Raw genomic sequence first — 15,250 nt, 5'->3', positions numbered from 1 at the left:
AATTATCGCTCACGAAAACACAGGCGCTGATCTGCGGCCAGTTTGATTGTTTATGGTCTAACCTAATTGACAAATCTAGTGAATGAATACTGATCTTGGAACAGCAGAGTATACTCTTACGAGCGACTCCTTATATTGTTTCTTTAAAATCCGTATCCGGGTCTTCCTTTCCACCAAACCGTGATCACTTCCCGTCAGACTGCAAAGATGGCGGTTGAACAGCATTGAATCTTGTCTGTAATAAGCAATTAAAACGCGGGTATTTGCGACTTTTTTATGGGGCGAAGTCGCCGAGCCCCTACTAAATAACTATTTTGCGCGAAATGGTGTAGAATACGTGTAAGATTGGTACCAGTTCAAAGTTATTGCGAGTCGATAGTTTTACATTTTTTCGGTCTCCATCCGTGGAGCTTGCGTTATTTTAAAATGGCTCCGGTGCAGATTGGATCAGATGGGCAACTGGTCCCTATCGGGGGTCCCACCTCGGTCACCCAGCCGCCACCTCCCGGACCCCCGGCCACCCAAGGGGTCCGGCTGAGCCTGCTGATTGAGTTTCTCCTGCAGAGGACCTACCATGAAATCACCCTGTTGGGTGAACTGTAAGTCATGACTAGACCCCGTTCAATGCAATGGGTATTTATTAGTTGAGATTCCTTCATTTTCATAGTGATTTCATAAATTGTGGTAAAATTACGTAATACCTGAAAGTTACCAATACTGTTTCTGTCTTTCTTGCAGTCTTCCCAGAAAAACAGACATGGAAAGGTATGCTCGTCTCTTGTTTCACTGGGTGTACTCAATGATGAAATTGACTTGTCAAATTAGGAATGTTGTTGTATGTGACATCTAATTTTGCCTGTATTTTCTACTGTTTCTAACAGAAAAATCGAGATTGTCCAGTTTTCCAGTCGGACCAGACAGCTGTTTGTGCGTCTCCTTGCCCTAGTGAAATGGGCCAGCAACGCCGGGAAGGTGGAGAAGTGTGCGGTATGTATGCTAGAATACAGTACTCTACACCAAACACTCTCAAAGTGGGCATAGACAACCAGATACTATCTTGAGTTATGCACATAACTCTCACCTTTTCACATAAAACTTTTCAGGATTTTCCACACTGACATCAATGTGGTGTTTATGTTTAACTTTGAGTTAGGCCTTCTTGCACATAACTCAAAATTATACTGAGTACGGTCATAAGCTAACCTGACCTTTAACCCCTAACCTTCTGTTTTCACGGTAACAGATGATCTCCAGCTTTCTGGACCAGCAGGCCTTCCTATTTGTGGACACGGCTGATAGGCTGGCATCGCTAGCAAGGGACGCCCTGGTGCACGCCCGCCTGCCCAGCTTTGCCATCCCGTTCGCAATCGACGTGCTCACCACCGGGTCATACCCTCGCCTGCCCACCTGCATACGGGTAAGACACTCCTAACTGGTCTGTGTTCATTTTCATTTTTTTCTCGTAGTCTATTGTTTTGACCTCTTGACCTGGCCTCTCTTATTTTAATTGAAAGCTGGTTCTCAGTTGACTTGCCTGGTTAAATAATGGTCAAATAGAATGAGACACCTGATGCCTTTGTGTTCGTAAGCCACTATGATTGAAGTAGCCTCGGTGCCTGTCTAGTTTGGCCAAAAATGCTGTTCATGTATGTACTCTGTCAGCTATGTGCGATGTACATTATGTGCACAAACACAGAAATCTTTAGTAGTGCGTTACTGCCACCAACTGGACTGGAGTGTGGAATAGGGACGGAGAAATCTGAAGCCCTGTTTGGCCCAGTGCATTGACCGCTGTGTGTGTGTAGGACAAGATCATTCCTCCAGACCCCATCACTAAGGTGGAGAAGCAGACAACCCTGAACCAGCTCAATCAAATCCTTCGACATCGTCTTGTCACGACAGACCTACCACCCCAGCTAGCCAACCTCACCGTGGGTAAGGATCTCACACACACACACACACACACACACACACACACACACACACACACACACACACACACACACACACACACACACACACACACACACACACACACACACACACACACACACACACACACACATATATATATATATATATATATATATATATATATATATATATATATATATATATATATATATATATATAAATAAATAAATAAATAAATAAATAAAAGCTGGCCAACCTCACTGTGTGTCTCATAGCTAATGGGCGTGTAAAGTTCCGTGTGGAGGGGGAGTTTGAGGCCACACTGACGGTGATGGGTGATGACCCAGATATTCCCTGGAGACTGTTGAAGCTGGAGATACTGGTGGAGGACAAGGAGACTGGAGGTAAGATACACAACACCTGCTTGACCAAGCACCAAACACACAGAACCCGCTACTAACGCACCAAACACACAGAACCCGCTACTAACTCACCAAACACACAGAACCCGCTACTAACTCACCAAACACACAGAACCCGCTACTAACTCACCAAACACACAGAACCCGCTACTAACTCACCAAACACACAGAACCCGCTACTAACTCACCAAACACACAGAACCCGCTACTAACTCACCAAACACACAGAACCCGCTACTAACTCACCAAACACACAGAACCTGCTACTAACGCACCCAATTAAAAAACATAATTGGGAGCACTGATACTACTACCTTAAAAAGTTACCGAGCACCACATAACATTTAGCAGCACCAGAAAAAAAGAGCCTACATTGGGCATTTATGAATCTTACTTATTTGAAGCACATCATCTGAGAATATATCCTTTTTCGTTTCTTTGCCACCAAATGTTTGCATAATGGTAAAGTTACCAGGTTGTTAAGGCGATATGGGCAAAAAATCTAATTGGGATTTTTCAACCAACTATTGGGATTTAACTTGCGTTGTAGATCAGAACACTTAAGTCAACTGTTGGAATCATAGAAATAGAATGATTATTCTAATTATGTGATTGGTGTTGTTTGACATGACGTTGAATGATAAGTCAGGTAAGAGTTATGACATGGTAGGAACCAAAGTGCTGGTCAGAGTTTCCTAGGGGACCGTAATAGCATTTGAATAGATGCATCGAAGTTGTATTTAGATAAATATTTTAGAGTAGGCTATCTGATTCAGAACATGCCTGTTGCGTGAACTGTAACACGGGTCAATTGTAAGGTAACGTGGGGTAAAACGCCACCATACCTCAATCTGTTTTTTGGAGTGCCTTACATATTTTTTGATGAGACGGATACAAATGTTAGTTGAGCAAGAGTAGTGGTAACCAGGGAACGGGTTGGGGGGGGGGGGGGGGTTGGGTTATGGCATTACGTGGTTTCTGTGAGAAGTACAGGCAGTGGTAAACCGCCACCAGGGTTAACACAAGTTACCCTAACATTATGTTCACTGTGTTTATGCAAGTTTTTTTTTTTAGGCATAAAATTCATCAATAGGATGCTAACTAGTTAAAAGATCACATTTGGGATCTAACTAGTGATTAGCCCAACAGGGTAAATGCAGATAGGCAACCCCATGCTTCAGCCTATTTATTTATAGCCACTGTGCTGCATCAGTTGGGCTAAACACAGATCCCACTGCTGACGCGACACAAACACAGATCCCGCTGCTGACGCGACACAAACACAGATCCCGCTGCTGACGCACCAAATAATCAAACACAGATCCCGCTGCTGACGCACCAAATAATCAAACACAGATCCCGCTGCTGACGCGACACAAACACAGATCCCGCTGCTGACGCACCAAATAATCAAACACAGATCCCACTGCTGACGCGACACAAACACAGATCCCGCTGCTGACGCACCAAATAATCAAACACAGATCCCGCTGCTGACGCACCAAATAATCAAACACAGATCCCACTGCTGACGCGACACAAACACAGATCCCGCTGCTGACGCACCAAATAATCAAACACAGATCCCGCTGCTGACGCACCAAATAATCAAACACAGATCCCGCTGCTGACGCGACACAAACACAGATCCCGCTGCTGACGCGACACAAACACAGATCCCGCTGCTGATGCGACACAAACACAGATCCCGCTGCTGACTGGTGAGATGTTTGAAAAGGAAAAGTCCAGTGTTCAATTCTTACAATATGTACAGCAAATGATAATTATTCTGGTCCTGATGCTCAGGAGTAATCCAACTTGAATGACATACATATCATGTACTTGCAAAAAAACTACATTTTAAGATTGCATTATTATTTTTTGTTAACTCCTTTTTCAATATTTTCCCCTCCGTCTTCCCCCCTCCGTCTTCCCCCCTCCGTCTTCCCCCCTCCGTCTTCCCCCCTCCGTCTTCCCCCCTCCTTCCAGATGGCAGAGCTCTGGTCCACAGTATGCAAGTGAACTTCATCCATGAGCTGGTGCAGTCACGCCTGTTTGCAGATGAGAAACCACTGCAGGATATGTACAGCTGCCTGCGTATCCTTTCACTGTGTGTGTGTGTGTGTGTGTGCTGTTTCTGTGCAGACGGTGAGCTCAGGGCCATGTCTGGCTTGAGCTGCTGCAGTGAATGTAATTGTGTCTGTGTGTGGTCACATACAATATTGACCAACAGTGACCATGCGTACAGCAAGCCAAGGGACCAACAGCATTTCAATGAGTGCCACAGCCAACAGTCACACTGTCTTTCAGTTTATCAGTTTGTTTCCATGAACCAAGAAGAAATATTTACATTTCAAATAGTATTTAGTGGGAAATGAGTAATGCTACATGTATTTATAATACTGTTATGCTCAATAGAACGCCAAGGATTTGTTTCTCAGTCATTTGTTGTATGAACCTCATTGTGACTTCATAGCAAGTATAACTGCCAGGCGCAGTCTGGTTTCATGGCTGAAGTCTGTCACCACACGCACACAGCCTGGGTGTGTATGTATCACGTGTGCCTGCATTTCTTTATCTGTGTGTATTGTGAGGAAGTGTGTATGCCATCTTCCTGGACCATCCCTTCCTTAACCCCATCCCTTCTAGACTCATTCTGTCTGTCTCTTCAGCTGGAGGTCCTCCACTCCCAGACCCTCATGCTGGTCCGAGAGCGCTGGGGAGACCTGGTGCAGGTGGAGCGCTACATGCCTGCCAAGTGCCTCACACTGGCCGTCTGGAAGTAAGAAACACACAACTACTCACTAAGAAGTTACACATTAACAGGCCTGATTGATGGATTGGTTTGTTGAATGCATATACTTTTGTCATTCATCACAAGGCAATTGGTCCATCATTTGACCTTTTTCTTTGTCTCTCCCCCTCTCCAGCCAACAGGTCCTGGGAAGGAAGACGGGCACTGCGTCGGTCCACAAAGTCACCATCAAGATTGACGAATCGGACTGCTCCAAGCCTCTGCAGATTTCCCATGATCCTCCACTCCCTGCCTGCGACTCTAGACTGATGGAGAGAGCCATGAAGGTGTGCCAACGCCAAGTTCCTCACAGATATGGTGCTATACAATTTTTGTTGTTGTGATGACCTAATTTCCTGTCTTTATTCCTGCCCCCTCCTGTAGATTGACCACTTGTCAGTGGAGAAGCTTTTGATTGACAGCGTGCACGCCCGCTCCCATCAGAAGCTTCAGGAGCTGAAAGCCATCTTGAAGAGCAGCAACCCCAGCGACAGCTGTGAGTCTGTCCTCTGACTTAGCTAGACACTGACTAATCCAACCACACTGACCCAGAATGAAATTAACAATGTTGCGGAGAGAAACAACCATGTTGTCAGTGTGTGATGTTGTTATTGTCCCTGCCTGTGTTTCAGCGTTCATAGAGACAGCTCTGCCCACCCTGGTCATTCCAATCCTGGAGCCCTGTGGACGCTCCGAGTGCCTGCACATCTTTGTAGACCTGCACTCAGGGATGTTCCAGCCCATGCTGTATGGAATTGGTAAGCAGGAAGGTGCACTTACACACGTGCGCACACTCATGCATACACACATACACCACATCGGTATGCTGGGACACACATACACATACGATGTACTCACTTCCACTGTGCCTGTCTGTCTCCAGATCAGTCCATATTGGACGACATCGAGAAGACCATCAACGATGACATGAAGCGCATCATATCCTGGCTGCAGCAGCTCAAGTAAATCCACTTCCTGTCTCTCTGTGGCAACTGCCTGTCATGTGTCACATCACTACTTCTCAGAAGGCCTTCATGCCACCAAATCCACACTAGCACACTTTAGTATGCAAAGTGCTTCACCTTAGAACCTTAGTAGTGTATACTTTGTATACTGAACAAAAATATAAATGCAACGTGTAAAATATTGGTCCCATGTTTCATGCGCTTAAGTAAAAGTTCCCAGAAATGTTCCAAATGCACAAAAGCGTATTTCTGTACAATGTTGTGCAAAAATTTGATTACATCCCTGTTAGCGAGCATTTCTCCTTTACCAAGATAATCCATCAACCTGACAGGTGTGGCATATCATGAAGCTGATTAAACACCATGATCATTACACAGGTGCACCTTGTGCTGGGGGAAAATAAAAGGTCACTCTAAAATGTGCAGGTTTGTCACGCAACACAATGCCACAGATGTCTGAAGTTGAGGGAGTGTGTATTTGGTATGCTGATTGCAGGAATGTCCACCAGAGCTGTTGCCAGATAATTGAATGTTCATTTCCCTACCATAAGCTGGCCCCAATGTTGTTTTAGAGTATTTGGCAGTACATCCAACTGGCCTTTCAACTGCAGACCACGTGTAACCTCGCCAGCCCATGACAACGAACATAATTACTTTTTATCAATGGCAATTTCAATGCAAAGAGACACCGTGACGAGATCCTGAGGCCCATTGTGGCGCCATTCATCCTCCGCCATCACCTTATGTTTCAGCATGATAATGCACAGCCGCATGCCTCAAGGATCTGTACACAATTCCTGGAAGCTGAAACTGTCCCAGTTCTTTCATGACCTGTATACATACCAGACATGTCACCAATTGAGCATGTTTGGGATGGCAGCGTGTTACAGTTCCCGCCAATATCTAGCAACTTCACACAGCCATTGAAGCGGAGTGGGACAACATTCCAAAGGCCACAATCAACAGCCGGATCAACTCTATGTATGAGGCAAATGGTGATCACACCAGATACTGACTAGTTTTCTGATCCACACCCCTAACTTTTTATTAAAGTATCTGTGACCAACAGATGCATACCTGTATTCCCAGTCATGTAAATTTGTTAAAATCTATGAAATTGTTGCGTTTATATTTATGCCCATACGGATATGAGAACAGATCTTGTGCCCTTCCATGGAAATGTGCTTCTATGCAGGCGAATAATTTCTGAAATGGCTTAGGGTGTCTGTGTAAATTCCGTAGACCAGCACTCTACTGTGTGTGTGGTTGAGTATGTCATTGTGTGATATGCATAGAAATGTAATTACTGGAACAGGGATTGAAGTCAATGTTCTGTGATTTTATTTCTATGATGTGATCTGGCCAGGAAATGGCTTGTTTGTCAGTCAGGGAAAGAGTGTTAGCAGAGTGATAATGATGTCTCACTGATGTGTGAATGTAGGACTGTGAAATAGCTGCTCATTGGCAGAGTCTGGTCTATTTGGAGAATGTTGAATTTCAGTTTACTTATGTTTTTCTCTCTCTCTCACCCCTCTCCATCCCTTTCCTCACCACTCTTCTTCCAGGTTTTGGTTAGGGGAGCAGAGGTGTAGACAGTCGGTGAAACACCTCCCCACTGTCTGCACAGACATACTACACCTCTCCAACTCCATCTCCCACCCTGCCGGCAGCCTATCAAAACACAGGCTCTTCATCCGGCTAACCCGCCTGCCACAGTATTATATTGTAATTGCCTCCCACCTTATCCCAATTATTTATCCCCAAAAACTGTTTGTTTATTGCAAACACAAGAAAATGTAAAACCATATACAGTACATTAACCATGCACAACTTTCCCACTATTCCTCATTACTGTTTTCTCCCATCAATCTCTCTCTCTCTCCCTCCCTCTTCTCTCCCCTTCTCTGTCTCTCTAGGTGGTGGAGATGCTTGATGTGCCTGGCTGTCCCACGGAGCTTCAGTACAAGTACTCCTTCCTTTCTGTGTCTCAGTTGGAAGGTGAGGAGGGACCTCCATGCGCCCAGCTCCTTCAGCACTTCAAACCCAACCTGGAGCAGCTCGTCCTGGACAATTGCGCCAGCCGTGGGGCCCGCCATGGCGCTAAGAGAAAAGTAGGAATGGATTGCAGAACTGCTTGTATGGGTTACAATCAGGGCTGATGTGTGACCGTATTATCGCCACACCCGGCGGTCACGAGTCATGAAGGCAGTCAAATTCCACGTGACCGTTGAGTCACGTTAATTAGGCTTCTCCAAGCTCTGATGCTGCTGATGGTCATTAATATCCTACCAAACTTGCTAACTGCCATGTATTCAGCACTCCATTGTCCCTCTAATCACTCTGACATCAATTTAAAAAAAATAGAAAATCAAATCAAAGATGTTGGGCGACATTTCAATAGGCTTTGGCAGTATAATCCCGTACCTCTTCAAACATTCAACCTCCAGCTGCGTACCCCCTCTAGCACCAGGGTCAGCGCACTCTCGAATCTTGTTTTTTGCCGTCAATGTAAGCCTGCTACACTATACAATACATTTATTAAACATAAGAATGCGTGTGAGTTTTTGTCACAACCCGGCTCATGGGAAGTGACAGAGCTCCTATAGGACCAGCCTGACCAGGGCACAAATAATATAATAATCAATCATTTTTCTCTTTATTTAACCATCTTACATATAAAACTTTATTTGTTCAGCGAAAATGGTGAATAACTCACCATAGGTTAATGAGAAAGGTGTGCTTGAAAGGATGCACATAACTCTGCAATGTTGGGTTGTAAATGGGGAGTCTCAAATCATTTTCCACACAGTCTGTTCCTGTATTTAGTTTTCATGCTAGTGAGGGCCGAGAATCCACTCACATAGGTACGTGGTAGCAAAGGGCATCGTTGTCTTAACAGCGCAATTTGCCAAGGCAGGATACTCTGAGCGCAGCCTAATCCAGATATCTACCAGTGGCTTCGGATTAAATGACATTTTCACAGAACGATGATGCTCAATTGTTCAGATATGGGTAAGTGGACTGGAGGCAGGGCATGAAAGGGATAACGAATCCAGTTGTTTGTGTCATCCGTTTCGGGAAAGTGCCTGTGTAAATGCTCACCCAACTCACTTCACTATATCACATTTGACCTTGTCTGTAAGCTTGAGTTCGTTTGCACACAAACAAATCATACAATGATTGAAAGACCTGTGTGTTGTCCTTGTTAATGCAGACAGAGAAAAGCTCCAACTTCTTAATCATAGCATAAATGTTGTCTCACACATTGAATATAGTTGAGGAAAGTCTCTGTAATCCTAGATTCAGATCATTCAGGCGAGAAAAAACATCACCCAGATAGGCCAGTCGTGTGAGAAACTCGTCATCATGCAAGCAGTCAGACAAGTGAAAATTATGGTCAGTAAAGAACTTTAAGCTCGCCTCTCAATTAAAAGAATACGTGTCAATGCTTTGCCCCTTGATAACCAGCGCACTTCTCTATGCTGTAAAAGCGTTACATGGTCACTGCCCATATCATTGCGTAGTGCAGAAAATACACGAGAGTTCAGGGTCCTTGCTTTAACAAAGTTAACCATTTTCACTGTAGTGTCTTTCAAGTTGTCAGGCATTCCCTTGGCAGCAAGAGCCTCTTGGTGGATGCTGTGGTGTACCCAAGTGCCGTCGGGAGCAACTGCTTACACACAAGTTACCGCTACACTATGTCTCCTTGTTATGGCTTTACAGATACCAACATGAGCAGCAGCTACATACGGTTCATTAGTGGAATTCCCGTGAGAGAGTAACGGTTAATGTGATTGGATGTTAATTACTTGACTAGGCTACTTGTATTTGACATTGTGTTGTTTCGCTGAACAGTAGATGGTTTAATTTGATTTTTGGCAGTAAAATGAGGGGGGAGAAACTCACAAATGTATTGCCCCGTTGGAAAATAAAAACGGACGGTTTGGATGTAACTTTTTTTTTCTCCCCCTGACGGCAGGGGTACGCGCACCCCAGTTTGGGAATACCTGGGCTATGCAATTGTGTGAGAGAACAGAGTGATTGCCTCTACTGAAAAGAGGATGATCAGCTTTCTATAAGCTAGGCCTACTATATTTATTTTTCAACTTTTCTAATATTAAGCACATTGCTTCTCTTTACAACAGGAGTATAGCCTACCTGGCGGGCATGAAAATAAACCATGGGGAAAAGCATCCTCCATTTGCTATTTAAGTGCATAGATGACGTGTATTTCTCCCCACTGCCCCTGTTTCGATACAGGTGCATGATAATGGTCCATTCTAAATCAAAACAAATTTCACACATGATTTAGTATATCTAAAGACTAGATTAAATCAAGAATAGTCTGATGGGTGACAATATTATATCATCACTTACATATATCATCACTTCAAATCAAATTTTATTAGTCGCATGTGCCGAATACAACAGGTGTAGTAGACCTTACAGTGAAATTCTTACTTATGAGCCCCTAACCAACAATGCAGTTTAAAAGAAATATGAATAAGAAATAAAAGTAACAATTAATTTTAAATAGCAGCAGTAAAATAATAGCGAGACTATATACAGGTGTGTGCCGGTACAGAGTCACTGTGTGGGGGCACCGGTTAGTTGAGGTAATATGTACATGTAGGTAGAGTTATTAAAGTGACTATGCATAGATGATAACAACAGAGAGTAGCAGCGGTGTAAAAGGGGGGGGAAATGCAAATAGTCTGGGTAGCCATTTGATTAGGTGTTCAGGAGTCTTATGGTGGGGGTAGAAGCTGTTTAGGAGCCTCTTGTACCTAGACTTGGCGCTCCGGTACCACTTGCTGTGCGGTAGCAGAGACAACAGTCTATGACTAGGGTGGCTGGAATCTTTGACAATTTTTAGGGCCTTCCTCTGACACTGCCTGGTATAGAGGTCCTGGATGGCAGGAAGCTTGGCCCCAGTGATGTACTGGGCCGTTTGCACTACCCTCTAGTGCCTTGCGGTCGGAGGCCGACGAGTTGCCATACCATGCAGTGATGCAACCAGTCAGGATGCTCTCGGTGGTGCAGCTGTAGAACCTTTTGAGGATCTGAGGACCCATGCCAAATCTTTTCAGTCTCCTGAGGGGGGAATAGGTTTTTTCGTGCCCTCTTCACGGCTGTGTTGGTGTGCTTGGACCATGTTGGTGATGTGGACACCAAGGATCTTGAAGCTCTCAACCTGCTCCACTGCAGCCTCATCGATGAGAATGGGGGTGTACTCGGTTCTCTTTTTCCTGTAGTCCACAATCATCTCTTTGTCTTGATCACGTTGAGGGAGAGGTTGTTGTCCTGGCACCACACGGCCAGGTCTCTGACCACCTCCCTATATTTCCTTCTTGTCATTGTTGATCAGACCTACCACTGTTGTGTCATCGGCAAACTTAATGATGGTGTTGGAGTCATGCCTGGCTGTGCAGTCATGAGTGAACAGGGAGTACAGGAGGGGACTGAGCACGCACCCTTGAGGGGCCCCTGTGTTGAGGATCAGTGTGGCGGAGTTGTTGTTACCTACCCTTACCACCTGGGGGTGGCCCGTCAGGAAATCCAGGCTCCAGTTGCAGAGGGAGGTGTTTAGTCCCAGGGTCCTTAGCTTATTGATGAGCTTTGAGGGCACCATGTTGAACACTGAGCTGTAGTCAATGAATAGCATTCTCACATAGGTGTTACTTTTGTCCAGGTGGGAAAGGGTAGTGTGGAGTGCAATAGAGATGCAATAGAGCCTAACACCCCAAACAGCAAGCAATGCAGGTGTAGAAGCACGGTGGCTAGGAAAAACTCCCTAGAAAGGCCAAAACCTAGGAAGAAACCTAGAGAGGAACCAGGCTATGTGGGGTGGCCAGTTCTCTTCTGGCTGTGCCGGGTGGAGATTATAACAGAAAATGGCCAAGATGTTCATAAATGACCAGCATGGTCCAATAATAATAATAAGGAAGAACAGTTGAAACTGGAGCAGCAGCACGGCCAGGTGGACTATGGACAGCAAGGAGTCAACATGGAGAGGGAGAGAGGGGGAGAGAGAGGGATAACAAACTGACCCTAGCCCCCGACGCATAAATACTGGAGGCTGAGACACTGTGTCCCCATCCGATGACACCCCCGGACAGGGCCAAACAGGAAGGATATAGCCCCACCCACTTTGCCAAAGCAAAGCCCCCACACCACTAGAGGGACATCTTCAACCACCAACTTACCATCCTGAGACAAGGCTGAGTATAGCCCACAAAGATCTCCACCACAGCACAACCCAAGGGGGGGACGCCAACCCAGACGGGAAGACGCACCCCTCCTAGGGACGGTATGAAAGAGCCCTAGTAAGCCAGAGACTCAGCCCCTGTAATAGGGTTAGAGGCAGAGAATCCCAGTGGAAAGAGGGGAACCGGCCAGGCAGAGACAGCAAGGGTGGTTCGTTGCTCCAGAGCCTTTCCGTTCACCTTCACACTCCTGGGCCAGACTACACTCAATCATATGACCCACTGAAGAGATGAGTCTTCAGTAAAGACTTAAAGGTTGAGACCGACGGCATCCCCAGCCGCGCCCTCAGAGCATGCGCCCTCAGAGCATGCGTGTTTACGGACATATTCAATCAATCCCTATCCCAGTCTGCTGTTCCCACATGCTTCAAGAGGGCCACCATTGTTCCTGTTCCCAAGAAAGCTAAGGTAACTGATCTAAACGACTACCGTCATCATGAAGTGCTTTGAGAGACTAGTCAAGGACCATATCACCTCTACCCTACCTGACACCCTAGACCCACTCCAATTTGCTTACCGCCCAAATAGGTCCACAGACGATACAATCTCAACCACACTGCACACTGCCCTAACCCATCTGGACAAGAGGAATACCTATGTGAGAATGCTGTTCATCGACTACAGCTCAGCATTTAACACCATAGTACCCTCCAAACTCGTCATCAAGCTCGAGACCCTGGGTCTCGACCCCGCTCTGTGCAACTGGGTACTGGACTTCCTTACGGGCCGCCCCCAGGTGGTGAGGGTAGGTAACAACATCTCCACCCCGCTGATCCTCAACACTGGGGCCCCACAAGGGTGCGTTCTGAGCCCTCTCCTGTACTCCCTGTTCACCCACGACTGCGTGGCCACGCACGCCTCCAACTCAATCATCAAGTTTGCGGGCGACACAACAGTGGTAGGCTTGATTACCAACAACGACGAGACGGCCTACAGGGAGGAGGTGAGGGCCCTCGGAGTGTGGTGTCAGGAAAATAACCTCACACTCAACGTCAACAAAACTAAGGAGATGATTGTGGACTTCAGGAAACACCCCCCTATCCACATCGATGGAACAGCAGTGGAGAGGGTAGTAAGTTTTAAGTTCCTCGGCGTACACATCACAGGCAAACTGAATTGGTCCACCCACACAGACAGCATCGTGAAGAAGGCGCAGCAGCGCCTCTTCAACCTCAGGAGGCTGAAGAAATTCGGCTTGTCACCAAAAGCACTCACAAACTTCTACAGATGCACAATTGAGAGCATCCTGGCGGGCTGTATCACCGCCTGGTACGGCAACTGCTCCGCCCACAACCGTAAGGCTCTCCAGAGGGTAGTGAGGACTGCACAACGCATCACCGGGGGCAAACTACCTGCCCTCCAGGACACCTACACCACCCGATGTCACAGGAAGGCCATAAAGATCATCAAGGACAACAACCACCCGAGCCACTGCCTGTTCACCCCGCTATCATCCAGAAGGCAAGGTCAGTACAGGTGCATCAAAGCTGGGACCGAGAGACTGAAAAACAGCTTCTATCTCAAGGCCATCAGACTGTTAAACTAACATTGAGTGGCTGCTGCCAACACACTGACTCAACTCCAGCCACTTTAATAATGGGAATTGATGTAAAATATATCACTAGCCACTTTAAACAATGCTACTTAATATAATGTTTACATACCCTACATTATTCATCTCATATGTCTACGTATATACTGTACTCTATATCATCTACTGCATCTTTATGTAATACATGTATCACTAGCCACTTTAAACTATGCCACTTTGTTTACATACTCATCTCATACTGTACTCGATACCATCTACTGCATCTTGCCTATGCCGTTCTGTACCATCACTCATTCACATATCTTTATGTACATATTCTTTATCCCTTTACACTTGTGTGTGTATATAAGGTAGTAGTTTTGGAATTGTTAGTTAGATTACTCGTTGGTTATTACTGCATTGTCGGAACTAGAAGCACAAGCATTTTGCTACACTCGCATTAACATCTGCTAACCATGTGTATGTGACAAATACAATTTCATTTGATCTCTCACATGGGTAAGCAGACCATTCCATAAAAATGGAGCTCTATAGGAGAAAGCCCTGCCTCCAGCTGTTTGCTTAGAAATTCTAGGGACAATTAGGAGGCCTGCGTCTTGTGACCGTAGCGTACATGTAGGTATGTACGGCAGGACCAAATCAGAGAGATAGGTAGGAGCAATCCCATGTAATGCTTTGTAGGTTAGCAGTAAAACCTTGAAATCAGCCCTTGCTTTGACAGGAAGCCAGTGTAGGGAGGCTAGCACTGGAGTAATATGATCAAATATTTTGGTTCTAGTCAGGATTCTAGCAGCCGTATTTAGCACTAACTGAAGTTTATTTAGTGCTTTATCCGGGTAGCCGGAAAGTAGAGCATTGCAGTAGTCTAACCTAGAAGTGACAAAAGCATGGATTAATTTTTCTGCATTTTTGGACAGAAAGTTTCTGATTTTTGCAATGTTACGTAGATGGAAAAAAGCTGTCCTTGAAACAGTCTTGATATGTTCTTCAAAAGAGAGATCGGGGTCCAGAGTAACGCCGAGGTCCTTCACAGTTTTATTTGAGACGATTGTACAACCATTAATATTAATTGTCAGATTCAACAGAAGATCTCTTTGTTTCTTGGGACCTAGAACAAGTATCTCTATTTTGTTCCTTATGTCTGAAACGCATGCTTCTAGCGAGGGCAATTTTGGGGCTTCACCATGTTTCATTCATCCGCATAGCAGTGAAAGTTAACATTTATGTTTTCGAATGACATCCCCAAGAGGTAAAATATATAGTGAAAACAATAGTGGTCTTAAAACGGAACCTTGAGGAACACCGACATTTACAGTTGATTTGTCAGAGGACAAACC

General features: G+C 45.4%; 1 protein-coding gene across 2 annotated transcripts in view; it reads left to right on the top strand.

Moving 5' to 3' along the window:
• Positions 1-164: 164 nt before the first annotated feature.
• med14 (mediator complex subunit 14) overlaps positions 165-15,250 on the top strand; it is a 39,706-nt gene continuing 24,620 nt past the window's right edge. For both annotated transcript variants that reach the window (XM_036958656.1, XM_036958655.1), the window contains exons 1-14: positions 165-599; positions 739-765; positions 882-987; positions 1,244-1,417; positions 1,806-1,935; positions 2,190-2,318; positions 4,326-4,433; positions 4,986-5,118; positions 5,267-5,417; positions 5,515-5,626; positions 5,763-5,888; positions 6,014-6,092; positions 7,661-7,820; positions 8,012-8,206. In XM_036958656.1, the coding sequence (XP_036814551.1) occupies positions 427-599; positions 739-765; positions 882-987; positions 1,244-1,417; positions 1,806-1,935; positions 2,190-2,318; positions 4,326-4,433; positions 4,986-5,118; positions 5,267-5,417; positions 5,515-5,626; positions 5,763-5,888; positions 6,014-6,092; positions 7,661-7,820; positions 8,012-8,206 (1,803 nt within the window). In that variant the 5' untranslated portion in view covers positions 165-426. The remainder of the gene's footprint in view (positions 600-738; positions 766-881; positions 988-1,243; positions 1,418-1,805; positions 1,936-2,189; positions 2,319-4,325; positions 4,434-4,985; positions 5,119-5,266; positions 5,418-5,514; positions 5,627-5,762; positions 5,889-6,013; positions 6,093-7,660; positions 7,821-8,011; positions 8,207-15,250) is intronic.

Source organism: Oncorhynchus mykiss, chromosome 22 (genome assembly GCF_013265735.2).
Source record: "Oncorhynchus mykiss isolate Arlee chromosome 22, USDA_OmykA_1.1, whole genome shotgun sequence".
Taxonomy (NCBI): Eukaryota; Metazoa; Chordata; class Actinopteri; order Salmoniformes; family Salmonidae; genus Oncorhynchus; species Oncorhynchus mykiss.
Note: the sequence above shows the minus strand (reverse complement) of the source record. Positions and strands in the feature narration are given on the sequence as shown.